Genomic DNA, 21,180 nt, shown 5'->3' with positions numbered 1-21,180 from the left:
TCATCAAATATTTTGAACTACATTTGTGTAGAAATGTCCTTATGGGCTTGAGCAGTAATCAGTCTTCAATTTTTCTGCTCATATACTCAAAAAGAATTTTGGAAAACTATGTATTCCCTTGTCTGTTTATGAGAACCTTTTAATCATAAATTTACTAATTCAAGAAAAATATAATTTCTACCATATTGTTAATATAGACATTAAAATAATAAGACAGTTTTACTACTCTTTAAAATGTTTCAGATAGACTCTAAACACTGTAGCATCACAATATCCACCGTTATCCTTTTTAATAGTATATAAACAAGTTCTTCCTCAACAGTTTGGGTGTCACATAGTTCCTTTTGCTCTGTGTACACATTACTTGCCCCACATTATTCAATTGTAATATTTTTTGCTTCGAAAATATTTTTATCATCTTACCATGTTTGCCGTATTAAAAGATATGTTTATAAACTTTTTTAAAGTTTTCTGTGAATTTAAGTATAGATTTTACAGTCTTCAATAACATTTTGGTGAAAAGTAAATTAAAATATTTTTCCTATGAAATGTTTTTCCATATTTTCGAGAAAATATGAAACATAAACTTACCTAATATAAAAAAAATAACAAAATTAATAGAATATTTACCAATGCAGGACTATTTGAAGGGCTTCACAGCAACCTCAGGAAGTGAATATGTTATCCCCTCATTTTTGTAGATGAGCAAACTGAGACCCGGGAGAATTAAGAAATTTGTGCAAAGTCACAGTGAGTTTAGATTTGAAACCAGAAATTCTAGTTACTCAACCTGTGCTCTTAGCTGACATGCTGTACAGCCTCACTATTTTCCTTTTGTCTTAAGATATAACAATCGGTTGGAAATAAATGAGGAACTAGTAACATCTTTCTCATTGAAATCATGCAAAATATACAACTGTGACCTAGACCAAGAAACAGGTGAATGAGACTCTCTGTCTCCTTACAGAGGATGGTATACAAGCTAGGGATGTGTGCTTCATGTAAGTTGCTGTTTCCTAGCAAATTTTTACAGATCTTGAATATTCTAAAAGAAGCAGACAGATAAGGTCAGTTGACTTGCCGGAGGGTTTTTGCCTAGGTTAAATAAGGCACTGCCACCTTCATTATTTCTCATCGATGCTGTCTTTGCTCTGCTTTCATGAGATGCTTCCTTAAGAGGAATGCATTCTTTGACACAGGGTGGAATAGAAGAGTTTATTAAACAGAAATTTTATTACCATGCTACTTCACTCTGCAATATATCTGAATAGATAATATCTTAACACGTGCAAAAGTTAGCAGTTTATTACACACCATTTAACCCCAATAGGAATTTATATGAGGCAGGGATAACCATCAAGCCCTATTCTGGGTATATGATGCCTAAATTAGAAGATATTTTTGAGTTATCCCTTCATTTGCACCATAATAATATAAGGGCTAGAAAAGAAAAAGGTGAGTGGCCGTAAAAGGGGAATTAGAAAAGTATGACAGATGCTCTGACCACAGAGATCTCCTCAGACATATCAGTTTTAGGCAAAAATACATATGTGGAAGTTGAAGATCTGGAAAATAATTCCAGTAACATCCCACACCTTCATAATGTTCTTTTTGTGCACCTCCTAGAGCATGGGACAGACTCCTTCAAAAATCACCGTGCTAGACCAACAGTGTAAAAGTACAAGGTCTGGAAGGGGCAGCGCTTAATCCTGTCCACTTCCTGAACTTCTGCTAGGGTCAAGAATGCTTGGTGAGCTGGAGCTTTGTTGGGTTAAAACATCTGCATTCTTGTGAGTGTGTTTTATGACAAGTTTATGACAAAAGTTGAGTAATGATGCCTTCTAACTCTATAAACATGTCCCAGTTTCTGGGAGTAGCAAAATATTCACAGAATAACCATGTGAATTAATCACAAGATAAACTGTTCACCATGGTTTACTCCCTTTCATCTCCCTCTACTCCAAGTGCCCATTGCTTTGAGTCATTTGTTGTGTGTCTTTGGAAACCAAAATTTTTATTTACACAATTTTGATAATGCTTGGTAATATTTTCAATAGCTTTATTGAGATATAATTTACATACTATATAGTTCACCTGTTTAAAATAGGTAACTCAATGGTTTTTGGGTTAGAGAACCCTTCCAATCTGAAAACTCAATCTTCTATATTATTCTTTTACTTGCTCTCATTCACGTGTTAGTCATCCTGAGTCTATCCTCCAAGTGTCTTACATTTTCCAGGTGGTTTTCATCTCTGTATTGCTGTGTCTAATTGAGCAATTTTTCCCACTTGTTCTTCCAGGTTAATTTTATTCTCAATAATGGCCAGTCTTTTTCATTTTGTCTATTAAAATTTTACACTTGAAAATACATATTTTATCATTTTTAATTACCTAAATGAATCCCCTGGCCTTATCTCATTTATTTTCATGTTTTTCACATTATGCTCCCTGCAGTTCACACCAATGGGAGGCACCTTCTCAGGCGGTTCAACTCAGCTTCTCCTTCTTGTTGCTAGATCCCTTTAAGTAAGGGAATGATAATTAGCCTGTTTGTGGCTTAGCATGGCCTCATTAATTAGTTTCAACTCTTTGGATTTTGAGAAACCCAGTAAGCATTGGAAGGCAAAGCAGTTCCTACTGCTGTGATTTGGGATGAACCTATCAACAAACTGCTAATTCTCTCCTGAAGTCTCTGTCAGAGGTGGGAGCCTTCTCACTGCCTCAAGGAATCTGGGGCAACTCAAATTTCCAAAGCAGCTCCCTCTGTCCTCCAAGACCTGTAGGATCGGGTAGCCTTCTCCCTAGGTCCCACAGAAAGGATATGTGCAGCCCTTCAGATAGGGAATTCCTGAGAATCTCAGGCTTTACCCCATGAGCCTCTTAAAAGGTTAGATAGACCTTAACCAGAAAGGTTAAGGCCACAAAGACCTTTCCCTGGTAAAATAGAAAGTGCTTTCTCTCTGAGAAAAGCACCAGCTACCACCTTCATTCTGATAAGTAGCCCAGGTCTGAAGCAAATGTAAATGCCCCAAAAACTGTGACTTTGAGCGAACACGCCTTGGTGCATAGCACACATAACTGTGCCTCTCCACATTGTCATGCTCTGGAGTTTCTATGTGCCACATGTGATCTCTATGTACGACAGGCCTGTACAATGAGTCTATAGAATCCTGGCACATTCCCTCCCTTCTCATTTCTTTCAACTCAATTCCCCTGTCAATCTGAGTGAGTCTTGGGGATACTGGGGTCCTGCTTGGGACAAGAGGAATTAGAAAATAGGGACATATATGAATGAAGTCTCTAGATTTTACTGTGAATGTTTTTATCGCCAGGTGGATTTCAGCATAGAGGTTCTCTCATATAACTGGGAAATTCAACACAGCGTTGTAAACACCCACTCATGTGCATATTTTTTCGATGCGTTTATTTCTTAGCTAAATGACCAATAGAGATTCCTCTTTCCAATGTCCAGTAAAAGCAAGAGAGAGGGAGGAAGTATCTTCTTAAAGGCTGTCACAGACCCAAAGTTAGGAGAGGAATCTTGCAGATGAATGAGAGGACATTTAGAACTCCAGTCTCCGAGGTCAGCTTCCTCCATGAAGAATTTGGCACTCTGGCTTCAGCAGCTGCTTAAGGTCTCCCTCTCATCTCCATGACTGTGGAAGATACTGTTCTCCTCCAGAACCAGTTAGGGCCCCACTGAGGCCTGTGGTGAACTCCATGATTCCCTCCAGGGCCCGGGCTAAGGTGGAGGCCGTGGGGGTGGTAGACACCTGTGTCAAAGACATCTCCCAGGGACAGGGAGTTTCTCTAGAAAAAGAAGGGTGAATAGTTTCAGAATTATATCCCCCTCTCCCAAATCTTCACCATGGACTTCTTCTGGAACCTTCTCTCCCTTCAAACCATTGGTCACCTAGTACTCCTTTCATCAGCCTTTATTCCTTCGTTTGGCCCCCCTTTTCCCTCAAGGCAATGGTTTCCTCTGCACATTGATTGGCTCCTGTGGTTCTAGTTTGCTATTTCTCTTTAGTAACTTTCTCCTGATCTTTCTTTCCTCCCTACTCAACTAGGTTCCCCTACTATTCATACCCCATTTCCTTATGTTCCTGCTACTCCCTCTCCCAGGCACTTCTCTACATATTAGGCACTTACCACACAGAAGAAGAGCCCAGCAAAGAATCCCACAGCCACTACAGCTGAGACTAGAGTAATGAGGAAGATTTCCCATGGCTTCAGAGACCCACTGGGCTTCACTTTATTCTCTGAAGCAGCAGCACTTGTGCTAATTCTATTGAAAGTAGTGTGCATTCCAGGTGAAGAAGGTGTGCCCAAGCCTCCTATGGTTGTACTGGATCCAGTGTTGGCAGCTGTGCTGGTCCCACTGGAAGTCATGCTGGATCCAGTGTTGGCAGCTGTGCTAGATCCAGTACTGGAGGCTGTGCTGATTCCACTGAGGGTCGCACTGGATCCAGTATTGGAGGTTGTGCGGGTCTCACTAAAAGTCATGCTGGAGCCAGTGTTGGGGATTGTACTGGCCCCACTGTGAGTTATGGAGTCAGTGTTGGCAGATGTACTGGTCCTACTGGAGGTCATACTGAATCCAATACTGGAGGTTATGCTGGTTCCACTGGGTATTGTGCTAGAACCAGGATTGGCAGGTGTGCTGGTCCCATTGGGGGTTACACTGGATCCCGTACTGGAGGTTGTGCTGGTTTCACTGGGGCTCACACTGGATCCAATGTTTGAGACTGTGCTAGTCTCATTGGATGATGTGCTGAATCCAGTACTAAAGGCTGTGCTGGACCCACTGAGGGTCACGCTGGATGCAGTACTGGAGGCTGCACTGGTCCCACCAGAGGTTATGCTGGATCCAATGTTGGAGGCTGTACTAGCCCCACTGGAGGCCACATTAGAGCTGGTGTTGACAGATGTGCTACTATCACCAGAGGTTATGCCTGATGATAATGATAAATAATGACAAATATATGTTGAGCATATACACTTTCTGCTCAACACTTGGTTAAATTCATTACGTAGATAGTTTAATACTCACTACAGGCCTATGAAATAGATACTATTATTATCGCTTAAGATAAAGAAATTGAGGCTTAGAAATGGAGTCTAGCCCAAATTTATACAGCTGGTAAGTCATGGAACAGGATTTTGAACACAGGCTATTGAATCTTCACTTTCAGCTACCATGTTCAGTCGCCCTCCCCACCCAACCTGAATACCAGGTTTCTATGACCTGTTTTCACTGGCAGTAAGCTTATTCCAAAATCTGCTATACAAGATTAAAAGTATCATAAAGGAATTGTAGGACCCAGGTGAAATTAGTATACATTGATTAATTCATTCTTAAAGTAGTATTACTCCCTTCTTGGAAAATATTTCTCAGAGTGTTATTCAGAAAATACTCACACTAGGATTATCTGGAGAGCTTGTTGAAAATAAAGTTTCCTACTCAAACCACTTCAGATTAAGCAAGTCAGAGTTTGAGATCGGACCCAGATAGTTGCCTCTTCTAAAGGGGCTAATGATTTTATATGCATTAAAGTTCCAGGGGCTCCTGATTACTATGGCAGAGGCTGGAGAAGAACAAGTTATATGTAGCTTAAATGTATAAGATCTCCCAGTATTAAGGGCTATAAATCAATATCTACATGTATAGGAAAGTCTTTCAACCTTCTTGGAGGCTCAGCTGGAGTTAAGGTTATGCCTATTTTTTGCCCCTCACTACCCTAAAGGACAAAGACACTCAGGATTCCCAGAGCCTGTATTTATCTCATTGTGGCCCATTTTACTACTATTTGGGACATGGGTGCCTATCACTTTGCTCTGCACATGTGTATTTTTTTCTCAGTCTTATTTGAACTAACAGAGGATTGAGGGTAACTCTATTTTGGGAAGGTCCCCAAATTCTGCATAAGGTACAAATTAGGATTAAGATCAGAATCATGAGTAAAATGACCAAAAGTAGGGGTGACATGTGAAAGAGATAGTGGATTTGATCAGAGAAGTTTTTAAGAACAGAATAGAGGAATCAAAATTATAAGAGGGCTAATTTTGATCCAAAATAATAAATTCTCTAAGAAGTCCTGCCTTCCAGTTGTTCAGTAGGAGTTGGCCCAGGGAGTGTTTGAGTGCCAGGGGTGTGAATACAGGGTGAGAGTCAGTTTTGACTCTTGAATCCTATTCTCCTCTGTCTGAGGTTAACTTAGGCTGATGCAGAATTAATATTAGGAACAGGAGAGTTTGTAGAATATAGATGAGTGATATTTTTTAAAATAGTCAACTTCTTATTCTTAATATTTAACCCCCAGCCATATCACACAGGTTATTACCATTTTATACATGCAGAAACTGAGGCACAGAGAAGTTAAACAACTCACTCAAAGTACACAGGTAAAAGATGGAGGAGCCATAATTCATATGCAGGCAATCTGAGACCAGAATCCACAGTTTTAACCACTGTGCTCTGACTGCCTCCCTGGTGATACATTATTAGACTGAAGTGATTGGAGTAAAATGATAGTCCTCACTGCATGGAGGAGAACCAGAGCTAGCCTAGTAGTGGTCACCACCACCAAAATCCCTCAGAGGTTCTCAGACCACCCACTTTTAAAGAAAATCACTCACCATATTCTGAAAGTAGGAGATGCAATAGTAACCAATACTTAACAGGAATGTTTTCTTTATGCATCTCGATCTGCCTCTCGGTGGTTGGAAAGCAAGATGCCTGGATCCCAGATGTGATCAAGACCTAGAAGGCAAAGAGCAGTATTCCTGAGAAAGGAGAGTTCAAGGGAAGAGATAAAAGGCTAGACCTCCAGGAGCTTGGGTCTCCCAAATATGTGTTCTTGGGGGCGTTAAGAGACTAGAATGCTGGGTTTCTTAAGCTTCTTCCGTGTGATGTCGTTGCCTCTTTCTTTATTGTGCAAAAACTGCAGGGGCCTTTATACCTTCATATGGGTTGGGGAGGAGTTGGGAAGTTGACTTGTTCTTCTATCAACTGTGAGCAGCTAACAAAACAATACTGAGCCTGGGAAGAAATAGTTTAGGGGTCAAGAGGAAGGTGAAAAAGGAGAATGACATGATCACACTAGACAGGGCACTGGGCTGGGTTACAGCAGGAAGTAGAATGGGATAAGAAGATCAAGGTTGTCAGAGTGGAAAGGACCCACCCTCTGAGGCAGGGATGGGGCCAAAAACCTGTTCTACTTTAAGACTCTATTTCCTGGTCAGGAAATCTTGTGTACCTGGCTTAGCAAGGAAGAAGCCCTAATGGACTGAGCTGAGGGGCAGGACCCCACATCTCTAAAGCAAACAGAAATATGAGACTCAAAAAAGAGCAGTAACTAGGGATGAAGGCTTCTGGCTTATAAACAGAAAACAAATGGAGCACTGCTGTGTATGCTGTAGACATTCAACAATGAACACTGAATGAACAGGAGAAGAGAGATCTAGGGATTAATGAAGCCATCCTTGAGGTCTCTCAGGCATGGGGACTGAGAGCATGGGGAGAGTGTTGAACATGCATAAATAAGCCACATGGCAGACTCAGAAGATGCAGGGGTGGCATAGGGCCCCCTTATGACCCTCAATTTCCCGATTGCTTGTTTTCAGAGGAATTTATAAGAGCTTTTTAAGAGCTTTTCTGCCCTGGAATCCTATAGATGTTCCTTTTCCACCCTGGGATCCTATAGACGTTCCTTTTCATAAGCCTCAATGAAGTATGTCTCAGTAGAGTGCACCTCGGGCACTATATCAGGAGACTTCAAGACTGTTGGAGAATAGAGATCTATAGTCCAAGTACTCCAGGAGCTTCGCGGTGTGTCTGGACATGGATGTAGCAGCAGAAAAGATACACAGTCAGATAAATGAGCATGACTGGACAAACCTAAATGAGTGGAAGAGTTGGGGAGTTCATGGTGAAGGCATCTTGTGTCCAGGGCAAGAGGGGTGGTATTGATGGGAGTTCTATACATAGTGTGTGTGACAGTAGTCAGCTGTCTTCATTCCCGTCAATGAGGAGAAGTTTCATGAAAGAGGTGACATTTCAGATAGTTTATTTTTAGGTGAGTGAGCATTCCCAACCTATTAGACCTATTAGAAAGAAGCTGGCAGGCAGGAGGGGGCTAGAGACATGAAGGAGTTTGAAATAAGTGAGTCTGAGAGTCAGGAAGGTACAGGGTATGTTGGGAAAGACTAAGGCACAAATCTCCCTAGTGGCTGTGTTGGACAGTCCCTGAGGCTGAGCATAAGGGGTTAGTGACTGGTTGGGTCCTGGACTCCTAACAATCTTATTCTGTGGCTGAAAAGCCAATAGAACTCTAAGAAAGAAACCTTCTCTCTCCTCTCTAGAACTGTGTGGAGGCAGAGGTCCTGAATTCAAGTCCAGATCTTACCTTTTAGAGGCCATCCTAAAAAAAAAAAAAAAAAAAATTGTTACATGCATGTTTAATTTATCAGAGTCTAAATGTAATTAATATTTTTACTCTTCTTCGAAACAGTACAAGGACCTTGGAAAACTTTAATCCTTATTACCCATCTCCCAACTCATACCCTAATGTTATCAAGTATTTTAATTCCATCTTATTTTTTCACTTAATGAGAAATTATTGTCTACTTACATGCCATAAGACAGAACAAGGTCACATGGCTACAGTAAGTTTCAAAAGAGACTGAGAAATATACTCTCTAGATGGGTGGATATGTGCACAACTAAAATCTGAAAATTCTATTGTTAAAGATGGAGAATGGTATTAGCAGACTACCATAAAGCTATGATACATATACAAACCCACTTGGATTATATTCTGTATTTAATTATTCCAATACCTATAGCTTTTGTGGATCTGATCCTGCTATTTTGTTTTGTTTTGTTTTGTTTTGTTTCGTTTCATTTCGTTTTGTTTTGTTTCTTGCTGGCTTTCACTCCTGGTGTCTGTTTTCATTTGTGATTGAGATTTATGACTACAAATTTATTTTTCTTGTAATGTTATCTGTAGAAGTTCCTTGAACTTGCATATTTTGGCCAAGCATATGGAGGCATTACCAATGGAGGATTCTTTTAAATTAAATGATAGGTTTGAAGACAGAAATAAATGGCATAGATAATAGAGACTTTGTTCATCTCTCTGTCAACCAAATCAAAGTTGTGACAGAAACATGGAGCAAACAACAAGCAGAGTCACCTGGGATCTAGATTAACAGAAGCACTACAACTAGGGAGAGAAATAAGAACTCACCCAGCAATGGTAGAAGGTAGGAGGGGGCAAAGAGGTGAGGCTGTTTGGTCCGAGCAGCTGAGTGGGACAGAGGCTGCAGCATGGAAGCCAGCAGCTGCAGACGCCTCTTAAAGGGGCCATGACTGCAAGTGGACTTTCATGGTGATGGACCTGCTCACTCTGGGCACCAGCGCTGGGTCAGCTGCATGGAGGGAGCACCAGGGACTTACAGGGGAAGATTGAATTGTTGGAGCAAGGGCCAGAGGTGAGGCTTCTCCCTGGCAGAAGTGCTGGTGGTATCCATCGTTCCTCTGTTGATCCCTCCCCACTCCCAGTGTGCAGCTGCAGAGCCGCCATAGCTGAGACATCATCAAACTGTATAACAGAGGTCACTCCGCCCAGAGGATTCCATGAAATTCCACCTCCCCCAACTCACAGCCCCACCCAAAACACATCCAGGAGTGCCCTCAGTGAGTCTGGTGCTCCTTGCTGAGCAGTGCTAAGACTCACACTGGTGGCAACTGACCACTGTGTCTGCGCGGCCTCTTGAGGCAACTAAAACCACAGCATCTGTGTATTGCTTGTTGAATCTTAACAGGTGGCCCCAGAGGGGCACAGGTTTGGGCTAAAGTTGGCCTGCAGCTGAACCCTTCTCAGGACTTGCCAGTAGACGCCTACTACACAAAGACTGGGAAACTTAGGAGCTTTGCTTAGTACATAGAAACAGACACAGAAAGGCAGCCAAAATGGGAAGAAAAAGAAACAGAAACCATAAGAGAGATCAGAACAGAGATCCAGGAATAATGGAGTCAAGCAATCTAACAGATGCAGAGTTCAAAACACTGGTTATAAAGAGGCTCAATGAACTTAGGGGAAATGTAGATGAAATCAGTGAGAACTTTAACAAAGATATAATAAACATAAAAATAGAAATGGAAATTATAAAAGGAACCACTCAGAAATGAAGAACACATTATCTGGGATGAAGAGTATATTAAAGGAAATCAACAGAGTACATAAGAAGAGGATCGAACCACCAATATAGAGGATTGAGAAGCCAAGGATACTCAGTCAGAATGACAAGAAAAAAGACGCCAAGACTATAATAATAATTTAGTAAGCCTATGGGACACTATTAAATGTAAAAATATCCACATCATAGGAATACCTGAAGAGGAAGAACAAGAAGTGGAAAAGCTATTTGGAGAAATAATAGTGGAAAACTTCCCTCATCTGGTGAAGGAAATAGACATACAGAGAGACCTCCATAAAGATGAACCTAAAGAGGCCCACACCAAGACACATCATAATTAAAATGCCAAAAGTTAAATACAAAGAGAGAATCTTAAAAGCATCAAGAGAAAAGCTGTTAGCTACCTACACAAGAGCACCCATAAGACTGGCAGCTGATTTCTCAAAAGAAACTATGCAGCACAGAAGGGCTTGGCACAAAATATTCAACGTGATAAAAACCCAGGATCTACAACCAAGAATACTTTATACAGCAAAGCTATCATTTAGAGTTGAAGGACAGATAAAGAGCTTCCCAGACATAAATAAGCTAAAGGAATTTATCATTACCAAGCCAGTATTACAGGAAATGTTGGAGAGACTTCTTTAAGAAGAAAATTATGTATATATATATATATATATATATATACCATGAATAAAGAATAGTAATAGTAATAACTACATTTCTATTAACATGTACCTCACATGGAAAAGAATTAAGTGCTCCAATCAAGAGAGAGGATGGCTGAATGGATAAGAAAACAAGACCCCTACATAGTTTTCCTACAAGAGACTCACTTCATAAACTGAAAGGAAGGGGATGGAAAAAGATATTGCCTTGATGGACCTAGAGGGTATTGTGCTGAGTGGAGTAAGTCAGGCAGAGAAAGACAAATATCGTATAATTTCACATACATGTGGAATCTAAAGAACAAATAAACAACAATAACAACAACAACAGAAACAAACTTATAGATACAGAGAATATTTTGAGGACTACTAAAGGGGAGGAGTGGTGGGTGGGATGGTGAAAAAGGGCAAAGGAATTAAGAATTACAAATGGGTAGTTACAAAATAGACGTGGAGAAAAAATGTGTAGCATAAGGAAAATAGTTAACAATGTTGTAATAAATATGTAAGGGGGAAAATGAGTGCCTGTTATAGTGGGGTGACTGCTTTGTGAGTTATATAGATCTCTAATCACTATGCTGTACAACTGAAACTAATATATTACTGTATGCCAAGTATAATTCTTTTTACTCATTGAATTGTACAATATAAATACAAGCATCTAATTGTCTATTTTATTTCAATAAAGCTGGTAAAAAGATACTTTGCATAAATGGTAGGCTTGAGGTCTTTTGAATTACTCATGATTTGGGCCTGAAAACCATGTAAAGTAGTGTTGTAGTTACAAGCTATTTCTCAAGAGATAATTCCCCCTCTTCTTCCTTTCCTTGCATCAAGTTTAAAGGCAATTTTACTTGCATTTCCTTAGGGAGGGTTGGGTTTATTTTTAGTTTATACTCTCTCTAAAGGTTTCAGATTAATGTGAGGGTCCTCTCCTAGAGTTCCCACCTTGGCTGGTCCTACTGAGGCTGTGCTATTAAAGCTTAAGTTCACTGGGTTTGGCAAAAGTTGGCTTCAGTACTTCCCTTACCTCCTTGGGTTCCTGCCTTAACTTAGTCTTTAATTTTAGCATTCCTTACTTTCCTGCTGACTCACTGATTCATCTAAGAAGATTTTTCAGTCCACCATTTTAAGTTTTTCAGGATATTTTAAGTCAAGATTCCTAGCTCATTATAAAGCCAGAAATTTAAGTTCTCATTGGATTGTTTTGAGAAATAAATGATGGTGTATTTAAAGGCACCAGCACAGTGTTTGGCACATAATAAGCATTTGCTAATAAAGGGCAAAGGAAAAACAAAGAGAAAAACATAAATATATAGATTCTAAGGGCATTTTGAGATTTTAATTTGTAGCACATTCCAGTGATTTTCTCCTTACTTATCACATAGATTTGGCAGAGACAAAGCATTAGGGAGAAAATTCTTCCCAAAGATGAAGGAGATCTAGAGGGCACTGAGTAGATCTAAGATGGTTTTCCTAATATCCAGTTTGTATGAGTTGAAGCTCCAAACCTAGACAGATGTTAACTAGACTTACTGTAGTGGTCATTTCACAGTGTATACAAATATCAAATTGTTATGTTGTACACCTAAACTAATATAATATGTCCATTGTACCTCAATTTAAAAAGAAAAGAATGGACATCAGATCAGTGAAGCTCATGTTGCTAACAAGAACTTGCAGAATTCCTACCGTGTACCTTTCATCAACCAGCTCCACGGTCAGGATTAAAGCCTGATAAATTAGAGGGAGAACTCCCACTGTTTTTTGGAATCGGCCCCTCAACCAGCCACAAAAGCCATTTCCACAGCTGGGACGCCTGAAATATCAACTGACAATTTTTGCTAAGATAATCCTTGATGTAATATCTTCTTTCAATGAAGGAGATGTCTCTGGTGTGAATGCCTTTCTTCTCAGAATCCAGAGGATAGACGTTAAGTCTTTTTTTCCTGTGGAAGTCTTAAAATTAACGGTGTTTTTAACCTTTTCTATTGTTTTTGTCCTTTTAACTGCTGATTTAAGCAAAGACTGTTTAAGCAAAGAAAGGATTGTCATTTTTCCCTTTTTAAGAAATACTTTTATGCTCTCTGTGAGTGTGTTTTTTATTTTTGCTCTCATTACAAAATGATTCAACAAGTTTGCCTTACTCTGACTTTTAAAAAAAAATGAAGATGATCATCCAATTTACAAATTCTCAAGGGAGATTTTTCACCCTCTCCACTCCATGTCAAGTTTAGAAATAGATATTTTTCTCAGTCCCAAATGTGCATGATAGGCAATGTAGTTTTGTTCTAGTTTAATCATACACTTAAGCTTTAACCCTGTTAGATCACAGCTTTATTTAGGGTTTCCTATTAAACTCTCCCCCTGTGTTGGACTTTACCTCCTGTATCTTCATGCTAAGAAGCTGTGAGAAGACAAGTTGAAGTTCACCAGATTTTGCTAATGCCTTCAGTGTGAAAGCTGGTTCAGAGCTCTCTTTCAACCTCTGAGTCCCCGTCTTCTCTTGGTTATATATCTAAATATTACCTACTATCTGCCCAGCTAATTTATATAATTACAAAGATAGTTTTCAATATTTTATCCAGCGATTTTTGTTGCTTTCACTGAGATGAGTTGTTAATGTATCTTGTCCATTCTCTTGCCAGAGAAGTAGAAGTTATCAAAAGATTGTTTTGAGATTATAAATTTCAAAATCATCAAATGGTAGTGCATTTAAAGTCACCTAGTACAATGCTTAGCACATAGTAAGCAATCAGTAACAAAGGAAAAAAGGAAAGAAAGGAATGCCCAGACACATAAACAAACAAGTCATCTTGCTATCAGAAATACTATGAGGTTTTTCTTTTTTAACCTATAAGAATATCATGCTTCTTCTTACTGGTCACATTACACCCTGAGGAAACAAAAAAGAAATCCAAAGCCAAAAGATAAAGAAATTGTTCTGAGGTTGGTCACTGTAACCTCCTAAGAAGTTTTGAGCTATGCTTAAGCTCAGGGAATGTTTTTACTTGAGCTCATAACTAAACCTGCTGAGGCTGCAGGTCTCCTCCAGAACCATTCTCTGTTTTTCTGGCTAATTTGTTGGTCAGACTTTCAATAATCTTTTCTCTGGCTCTTTTCTTGACCTTGCTCATGACCATCTGTATGGCCAATTCCCTGAAGACATACTGGAGGCCTGTCCAGACTGATTTTATGGTCACTGCCTTATCCCCCATGACCCTCCCCACCCCCAATGTTTTCTTTTCAATAGCATCCTCTATTATCCAGTTTATGTCCATATTCCCCCTCCTCCATAGCTTCCTCGGTGGCTATCCGTGATTCATGCCCATGACTCTCACCATGACTCATGCCATAACCATATCAGTGGCTGTGGCTCAACTCATGGCCTACTCTGCGTCCAAAACCATGTGCTCTTCCATGAACCAGTTCATTTTCCAGAGTGTGGAACATTTCAGAACCCAGTCCAGACAAAGCCAAGGCTGTGGCCATGAGGTTATAAATGCCTCTATTTATCAGAGGAAAAGAAAAGCCCTTCTAAAATAGGGGAGAAATTTTTTGAATTTAAACCTCTCCTTTCATATCATTAAACCTTCTTGGATTGTCAAAAATCACAAATTTTCACCTTCCAGTACTTTCTGTTTTCTCTGTTCTCATCCATTTTTTTTTTTGTAGGTGTGCTGTTTCTCTTCCTCTCATTTATTTATTCAGTTCTCTGAGAAATAGCCTTCTTAGTTATTGCACTTACATATTCTCTCTGTGAATGCTGTGATCATTGCTTGATACATTGGTGAGGTTATTTGCCATTGAGCTTTCCAGACAAGGCTAAATCTATATAGGAATACCTAGGGAGTAGAGTGTCCCAGAAATAGAGAGCCTTTCATTGTATTAATATACCAACCTATCTTTGAGGACTGATAAATATAAATAAAAGTTCATAAATTAGAAGTCAGAATAGTAGTTACCTTGGGTTGGGCAGGTATTGACAGGGAGGGGACACAAAGGAAATTACTCAGATGATAGAAATGTTCAATAGTTTGAACTGGGTGGTGGTTAAATGGGTGTGTGCACATTTTAAATTAATCAAGTTGTACACTTAAGATTCATATACTTCCTATAAGTTATACTTCAATTTAGGGGGGAAAAAAGATAAAAGAAGGCCCATAAAGAGCTAAAGCTTAGAGAATGAGCTATAAACACTTCTGCTAAGAACACGGGCTCTCTGGTCAAGCTGACTTGGTTAGAGCCCTGGCTCTGCCACTGCCTCGCCCTGTGGCCTTCAGAAAGTTACTTCAGTCTCTGCCTCCAGTGTCTTAGTCAGTAAGAGTACATGGCCCAAAAGTAAACAGAATTAGGGAGAGACAGCTCTCTTACACTCTTGGCTCTGGACCTCAAACCTAGTGAACAGTTAATAAAATACTAGTTATTATTATACCTTTATTTTAAACATTTAGAAGCTTCCTCAGGGCTGATGAGTCTGATTTTATTCTCACCATAGAAAAAGATCAGAAAATCTGAAATGAGAAACTCAAATAAGTTAATCGTAAGTTATGCCAACCATTTGTTGGCTGGTATGTCAAATTTTCATTTATTTATTGTGTATTTGCTCTGGCTCATCCTAGAAATGTTGAAGACCACTTATAGGAATATACACAGCCAAAATGGAAATATAAATGTATTTTAATAGAACAAGAGAAATATATTGCAATAGAAGATTAAGACCAGAGACTGGAATGCACAAGTGCAGTTGGCTACTGGCATGTGGCTGTCACACCTACCACAGAGATCTGTAGGGGACTCTAGGCCTCAAAACATGTCAGCTCTCAGAGCATCAGAAGACACTCCTATACCAGGGTGAACGTTTCTGTGGCCTCTGTTCTTGCTAAGGCTATTTCCCTGTTATCCACCCTTAGTATTTAGTGAAATATTTTGAAATTTCCACCTATTTGAGCTGTGCTGAGAGGTACCTAGAAAAGTTCTTTTTTTTTTTCACTTAGGTATAAATCATAAAAGGAGAGAAAGAGAGCCCTCAGAAGTAGCATGTGGTAGCATTTATAATGGAAGTGAGGGGGCCCAATATTCATCACTTTCTAGAGATTCTTTTTCTAGTGCTATTGTTCTAGCTACTTTATAAAAGATATCCTTCCCTTATCCTCTCGACTCTCTTCTATTCACACCACATAGACCTACACACTAACTCTCTCTTGAGCCCCCACTTCACCTTTCCTCTCCTTCTTTTTTACTTCTTGCTGTATCTATCATTTACATTTTCTGTCTCTCTCCTTCCTGTGGTCTTTATATTATGCTATGTGTTGCGAGCAAGAAAAGCAGCTATTGAAGTAACACCCTTGAACTCATTTGTGTCTCCACAATGTCAGGTTTATTGAGTGTAACCTTCTCAGATAAACCAATCAGGTACCCACGCAGGTTAACACACAATGCACAGAGAGGGGAAGTACAGTCTTACGTACAAAGTGAAGGGATGAAAGTCCTTAGTGTCTCCAAAGTGAGCTATTGTCTGGCAGTGCAGAGAGCTGTGTATCAGTCCCAAGCCATTGGATACAGTGGGTCAGAAGGTCAGTCTTTGACTCTAGTACATCCATTGGTGATGCTATTAGATCAGGCTTCATCTGTCTAAGATGTTCAGCTTATATGGACCTTATGAAGTGGGATCCTTAAGCTTATCGGCTCTTCTTTATGGGGGCTGATGTCTGTGGTTTAGGGCAGTCCGGTCATACCCTAAGGACATTCATTACGTGAAAGTTGACATTTTTGCCATGGCTCCCATGGAATCCATTTTGTAAAGTCCAGAAAGTCCTCATTTCTTTATGATCTGTACACTATGTGAGAAAGTAAAATTCATACTGAGAAAGTAACAGTCTACCCTGCCATTCATTAGTTGGGATGACAACCTGGAATGAAGCTGGGACAGAGCCAGCTACAAAGTTCACTGGAAAGAACATTTCCCCAAGGACATGCTGCAGCAGGAATGGACACTGCAGCTGGAAAGCATCATAACAGTCCCTTCTTTGAGCGACTTACTCACTTTAGTGATGTAGCCAGTGAAATATTTGCAAATTTGTGTTTTAAATTGCATCACTAAGAAGGAAATATCCCAATTTTGTCTGGAGAATCTAAGTTACTTTGACACAAAAGCAGCCTTGATTTCCAACTCAGGGGCAGATAAGGAGTTTCTGAATACAAACAACTTTGTTGTTTCCAAAAAACTTGGATCCACTTCACAGTCTAAGTTGCCACTGACTGTTGTGCACATAGCCCAGCTTTGCTTTGAGCTTTCTAAAACTCTGGTTCATTTAACTTTCACCAAAACTGGGCATACTTCCATAACCGTGATGACTCTTTTCCTTAGTTTTGTAACAATCCCCTTCGTTCCCCTGGTGTGCAGTCTCCCTTGTTGCAACAAAACTGTAAATCTGGCTGTGAGACTATAGCTTCAATCCTGCTGCTCTTATGTAATGGGCTACAATAAGTGTGACTCTACACATTGCTCTCATTCTTGAAATCCAAGTGGTCCTCTTCCCATTAGCCTATTCCCACTCATGATCTATGTTCTAGGTGGGTTTCCCTCATCTCCACGCACAGTGACTCACAGGCGAAAACTGAGTCCCACTAACAGCCTAACACTGACCATGACTGCAGCCTGAGAGATGAGAGTGATGGCCCAAGGCTGCAAATATTTACTCGGTTTACTCACATTTGTTGGCATGTGGCTCTCACTATATATGGTTGTGCCCGTGGGGACTGGCGCTATTTTAAGGTGGTGCTGGTTCCAGGAGGAAAGGTCAGTTGAAGGGTAGATCCCTACTTGGTGGTCCTGGTACCTGGGACTGAGGCGGTAGATGATGTTCCCATAGTGGATGGAGCTGGGCCACAGGAATTCAGGGCCATCACAGGGATAATTTTGTTGGTAGCAGTGCTCACGGACTCCATTCCAGTGGTGATAGAGATGCAGTAAGTTGGTCTGCTTCCAGTGGTCCTGGTGCCTAGGAAAAAGGTCACACAATATGCTGAATTTGTAGGGGGAATAATTAAAGGGAAGAGAGGTGTATTTAGAGCAGAAAGGTTAAATCTAACAAACTTACGGCGGTGATGGTTGGGGGAGATATTGTGGTGGGGGGGATGGTAGAAAGAGATTCACCAGAGGCCATGGTCCCCAGAATAGAGGTGAGTGTCTTAGAGAAGAGGAGGTAGAATATGTCCACTGGAAGTGCTGGTGATCGTGGAGGCAGAAGATTAAAGAAGTGTGACCATGATTCATGCAGAAGCAGAGGATCTATTCGATCTCAGAAGTCGTCACCCGAATAGATAAAAGTGCTAAGATCTGATACTCTCGTGATGTAGTCACTGGGTGGAAGGGGAGTCTGGAGGAAGAGATGATTGAATCAGATTTGCTCATGGGTGAGGCAGTGGCCATGGCTGGGGGCAGAGGTGACATGATCTAACACAATCGTGGTGATTAACAAAGTCGAGGTGAGTGTGCTCAGAACAGATCTGGAAGAACCTGACCCACGTGGAGGAGGCTGGCCCCAGGGACAAAAGAGCATGGACTCAGAACAAGGTGAAAGGATCTAATACAGCAGAGGCAGTGGAGGTGGTGGCTTCCGCAGCAATGCTTGTCTTTAGATCAGAAGTGGTTACACTGATACAAGAACGGTGTCAGTCACTGGAATAGCTGAGAGGCTCAGAACCGAGTGCACAGATCATATCCAACACAAGTGCTGATGGCAAGTGCAGAGGTGGTTTTATTCAAAGCAAGTGCCAGAGTAGGAAAATATCATTTTGGTCTAAGACTAGAACAAAGGTTGGCAAACTTTTTTGTAAAGGGTCAGATTAAATTTGCTAAGCTATTTGGGTCACACGGTCTCTGTCACAACTGTGCAAAATAACTGTAAAGTGGCTATAGACACAAATGCATAGGTGTGACTGTGTTCCAACAACACTGTATTTGGAAAAATAGATAACAAGTGAGACTTAGCTCACGAAAAGTAGTTTGCAATCCTTGGACCAGGGCTCAAGACATCGAAGATGCAGTGGTGTCACAGGTGTCACAGGTGAAATAGAGCTGATTCTACTTGGCACAGAAGTGAGAGTATCTGACAAACTGAAATGGCTGTCAACAGAGTTGAGGTGAGTTTGCTGTAGGTGGAAGTGATGGGTTATCATTAACTCATGGTAGGGAGATATTTGCAAAGGAGTGTTTCTGATTGGGAAAGAAATAATGGACACTAAACAAAAGGAGGTAAGGCTAGAGTAGAAATAATTAAAACTGAAGAAGAGGGAATGAATTATAGCTAATGTGTGGTGAGTTGACAAGAGTCTGGAGTATAAATGATAGAAACGGGTGAAAAGGTGGTGGTTGTCACTGGAGTTGAATGTGCATGCTTAGAGGAGATGTGGCAGGTATTACTTGAAACAACTATGTTGGTGATGGATTGAGTAGAAAAGTCAGTGGCCTTGGTGGATCCCAAGGTGGTGAAAGAGTCTGTGAGAGGTACAAGGACATTGGTGGAGACCGCTGTGGCCTCAGAGGTGGAGGTAGAGGCCAAGAGGTGTGATGAGGTCAAAGTGAAGGCTGTGGTGACCTCCGGGGCTATGGTGGGCCCAGAAGGTGAGGTGGAAGCCTCAGTGTCCCCAGAAGCTGTGGAGGAGAATATGGTGGGCACAGATGCTGAGAAGGAGCCCGTGGGGTTCTTAGAGGTTGTGTTGAGACCATTGGGATAGTAAGGGTCTTAGAAACTGTGGTGTTGTTTGTAGCGGCCACAGAAAAAGTTGAAAAGTCTATGGAGAGCTGAGAGGTTGGTGAGGAGGCTGTGGTGAACTTGATGGTATCAGAGCCTGTACGGGAGGCCGTGGTGGTCACAGATATTGTTGTGAATGGCATGGTGGACTCAGAGGCTGTGGGGGAGACCATGCTGCTAACAGACTCTGAAGTGACCTCAGAAGCTGGACTGTAGGCCATGCTGGTCTCAGATCTTGCAGTGGAAGCATTGGTGGTATCCGAGCGCGTGGTGGACAAAGACTCTGCAGTCCTCTCAGAGACTGTGGTCAAGGCTGTTGTGGGCACAGACACTGTTGTGGGGGCAGTAGGCGTCTCATAGTCTGTGGTGGAAGACATGGAGAGGTCAAAGCCTACTGTGGTCTCAGAGGCCATAGTGTACACTGTATTGGTTTCAGAAGGTGTTTTGATAGAGATGTGGTACTGTTAGAAGCTGTGGAGAAGTGCACAGCAGCCTCAGAGGTTGAGGTGGAAACCTTGGTGGGCACAGACTCTACAGTGTCTGTGCCCACAGGTCCCTGAGGCTGTGATAGAAGCCCTGGTGGTCTCAGAGCTCATGGTGGTGTCATTGGTAAATACGGTGGTGGGCACAGATGTTATCATGGAGGATGTGCTGCTATCAGAGGCCCTAGAGGAGGCTGTGATGGTCTCGGTGGGCATAGTGGTGGCTGTGTGGGGCACAGACCCTGCAGAGGTTTCAGTGGACACTGTAGTGGTATCAGAGGCTGCATTCGCAGCTCTCGTGGTCTGAGTTGGTGATAGAGGCCATGGTGGTCTCTGGCAATGCTGTGTTCTTAGAGTCAGTGGTGGAGGCTGTTGTGGACACAGTTGTTATTACAGAGGATGTGGTGGTCTCAGAGACTATGGTGGGTCCCAAAGCAGAGTTAGAGATCCAAGTGGAGGTTGCTGTGGGCACAGATGTTCTGTGGATGTTGTGGTGCTTTCACAGACTGTGGTGAGGCCAGGATGGGAACAGACATTGTCTAGGAGCCTGTAGGAGTCTCAAAGACTGAGCTCGAGGCAGTAGTGGGTGCAGATGTGTTTGTCTCCGTTGACATTATGGTGGCTGTGAGGGCACCTGCTCAGCAGTTTTCACAGAGGCTTTGGTGGAGACTATAATTGTCTCAGAGATTGTGGTGGTGACTGTGGTGGATACAGATGTTTTGGTAGAGGATGTGGTAGTCTCTGAGGCTGAGGTAAAGGCCATGGTGGCTTCAGAAGCTGAAGAGGAGTCCACGATCATCTCAGAGATTGTGGAGGAAGCTACATTGGTCAAAGCCTACAGTCCTTTCAGAAGCTATGGTGAAGACTGTGGTGGGCGCAGATGTTACCATAAAGTCCTGGTAGTCTCAGAGGCTATGGTAGAGGTCATGGTGGGCACAGATGCCACAGTGAAGGCTGTGTTGACCTCAGAGACTGTGGTAGTGATTGTGATTGTTTCAGGTCCTATGGAGGTCTTGGAGTCTGTGGTGGAGACTTGGTGAGCAAAGATGTTATCATGCAAGAAGTGGT

At 41.4% G+C, this 21,180-nt stretch overlaps 2 protein-coding genes across 2 annotated transcripts; both read right to left on the bottom strand.

Annotated features, from left to right (window-relative positions):
* Nucleotides 1-3,499: 3,499 nt before the first annotated feature.
* Nucleotides 3,500-6,707, bottom strand: MUC21 (mucin 21, cell surface associated). The gene is made up of 3 exons (XM_039851200.1): nt 6,640-6,707; nt 4,153-4,955; nt 3,500-3,810 (listed from the first exon to the last, which is right to left on the bottom strand). Exons 1-3 carry the CDS (start codon nt 6,701-6,703, stop codon nt 3,631-3,633), a joined length of 1,047 nt encoding a protein of 348 aa, XP_039707134.1. The 5' UTR covers nt 6,704-6,707; the 3' UTR covers nt 3,500-3,630.
* Nucleotides 6,708-6,756: 49 nt separating this feature from the next.
* Nucleotides 6,757-20,875, bottom strand: MUC22 (mucin 22). Its single transcript, XM_039851203.1, is given in 9 exon segments — nt 6,757-6,763; nt 14,200-14,353; nt 17,481-17,875; nt 17,975-18,165; nt 19,388-19,530; nt 19,734-19,991; nt 20,181-20,416; nt 20,418-20,461; nt 20,747-20,875. Coding segments are annotated over 9 exon segments (1,557 nt in total).
* Nucleotides 20,876-21,180: the final 305 nt, after the last annotated feature.

This window comes from Pteropus medius, unplaced genomic scaffold (genome assembly GCF_902729225.1).
Source record: "Pteropus medius unplaced genomic scaffold, Ma_sr-lr_union100, whole genome shotgun sequence".
NCBI lineage: Eukaryota > Metazoa > Chordata > Mammalia > Chiroptera > Pteropodidae > Pteropus > Pteropus medius.
This window is presented reverse-complemented; position numbering and strand designations above follow the sequence as displayed.

What these genes read in the sequence shown, in the direction of transcription:
- MUC21 (XM_039851200.1), bottom strand. Translation starts at nt 6,703, where the DNA reads ATGCATAAAGAAAACATTCCTGTTAAGTATTGGTTACTATTGCATCTC. An exon ending in TCTCCTACTTTCAGAATATG is followed by an intron (nt 4,956 to 6,639) that starts GTGAGTGATTTT and finishes CATTATCATCAG; the next exon opens with GCATAACCTCTGGTGATAGT. An exon ending in CTGGGCTCTTCTTCTGTGTG is followed by an intron (nt 3,811 to 4,152) that starts GTAAGTGCCTAA and finishes TTCTTTTTCTAG; the next exon opens with AGAAACTCCCTGTCCCTGGG.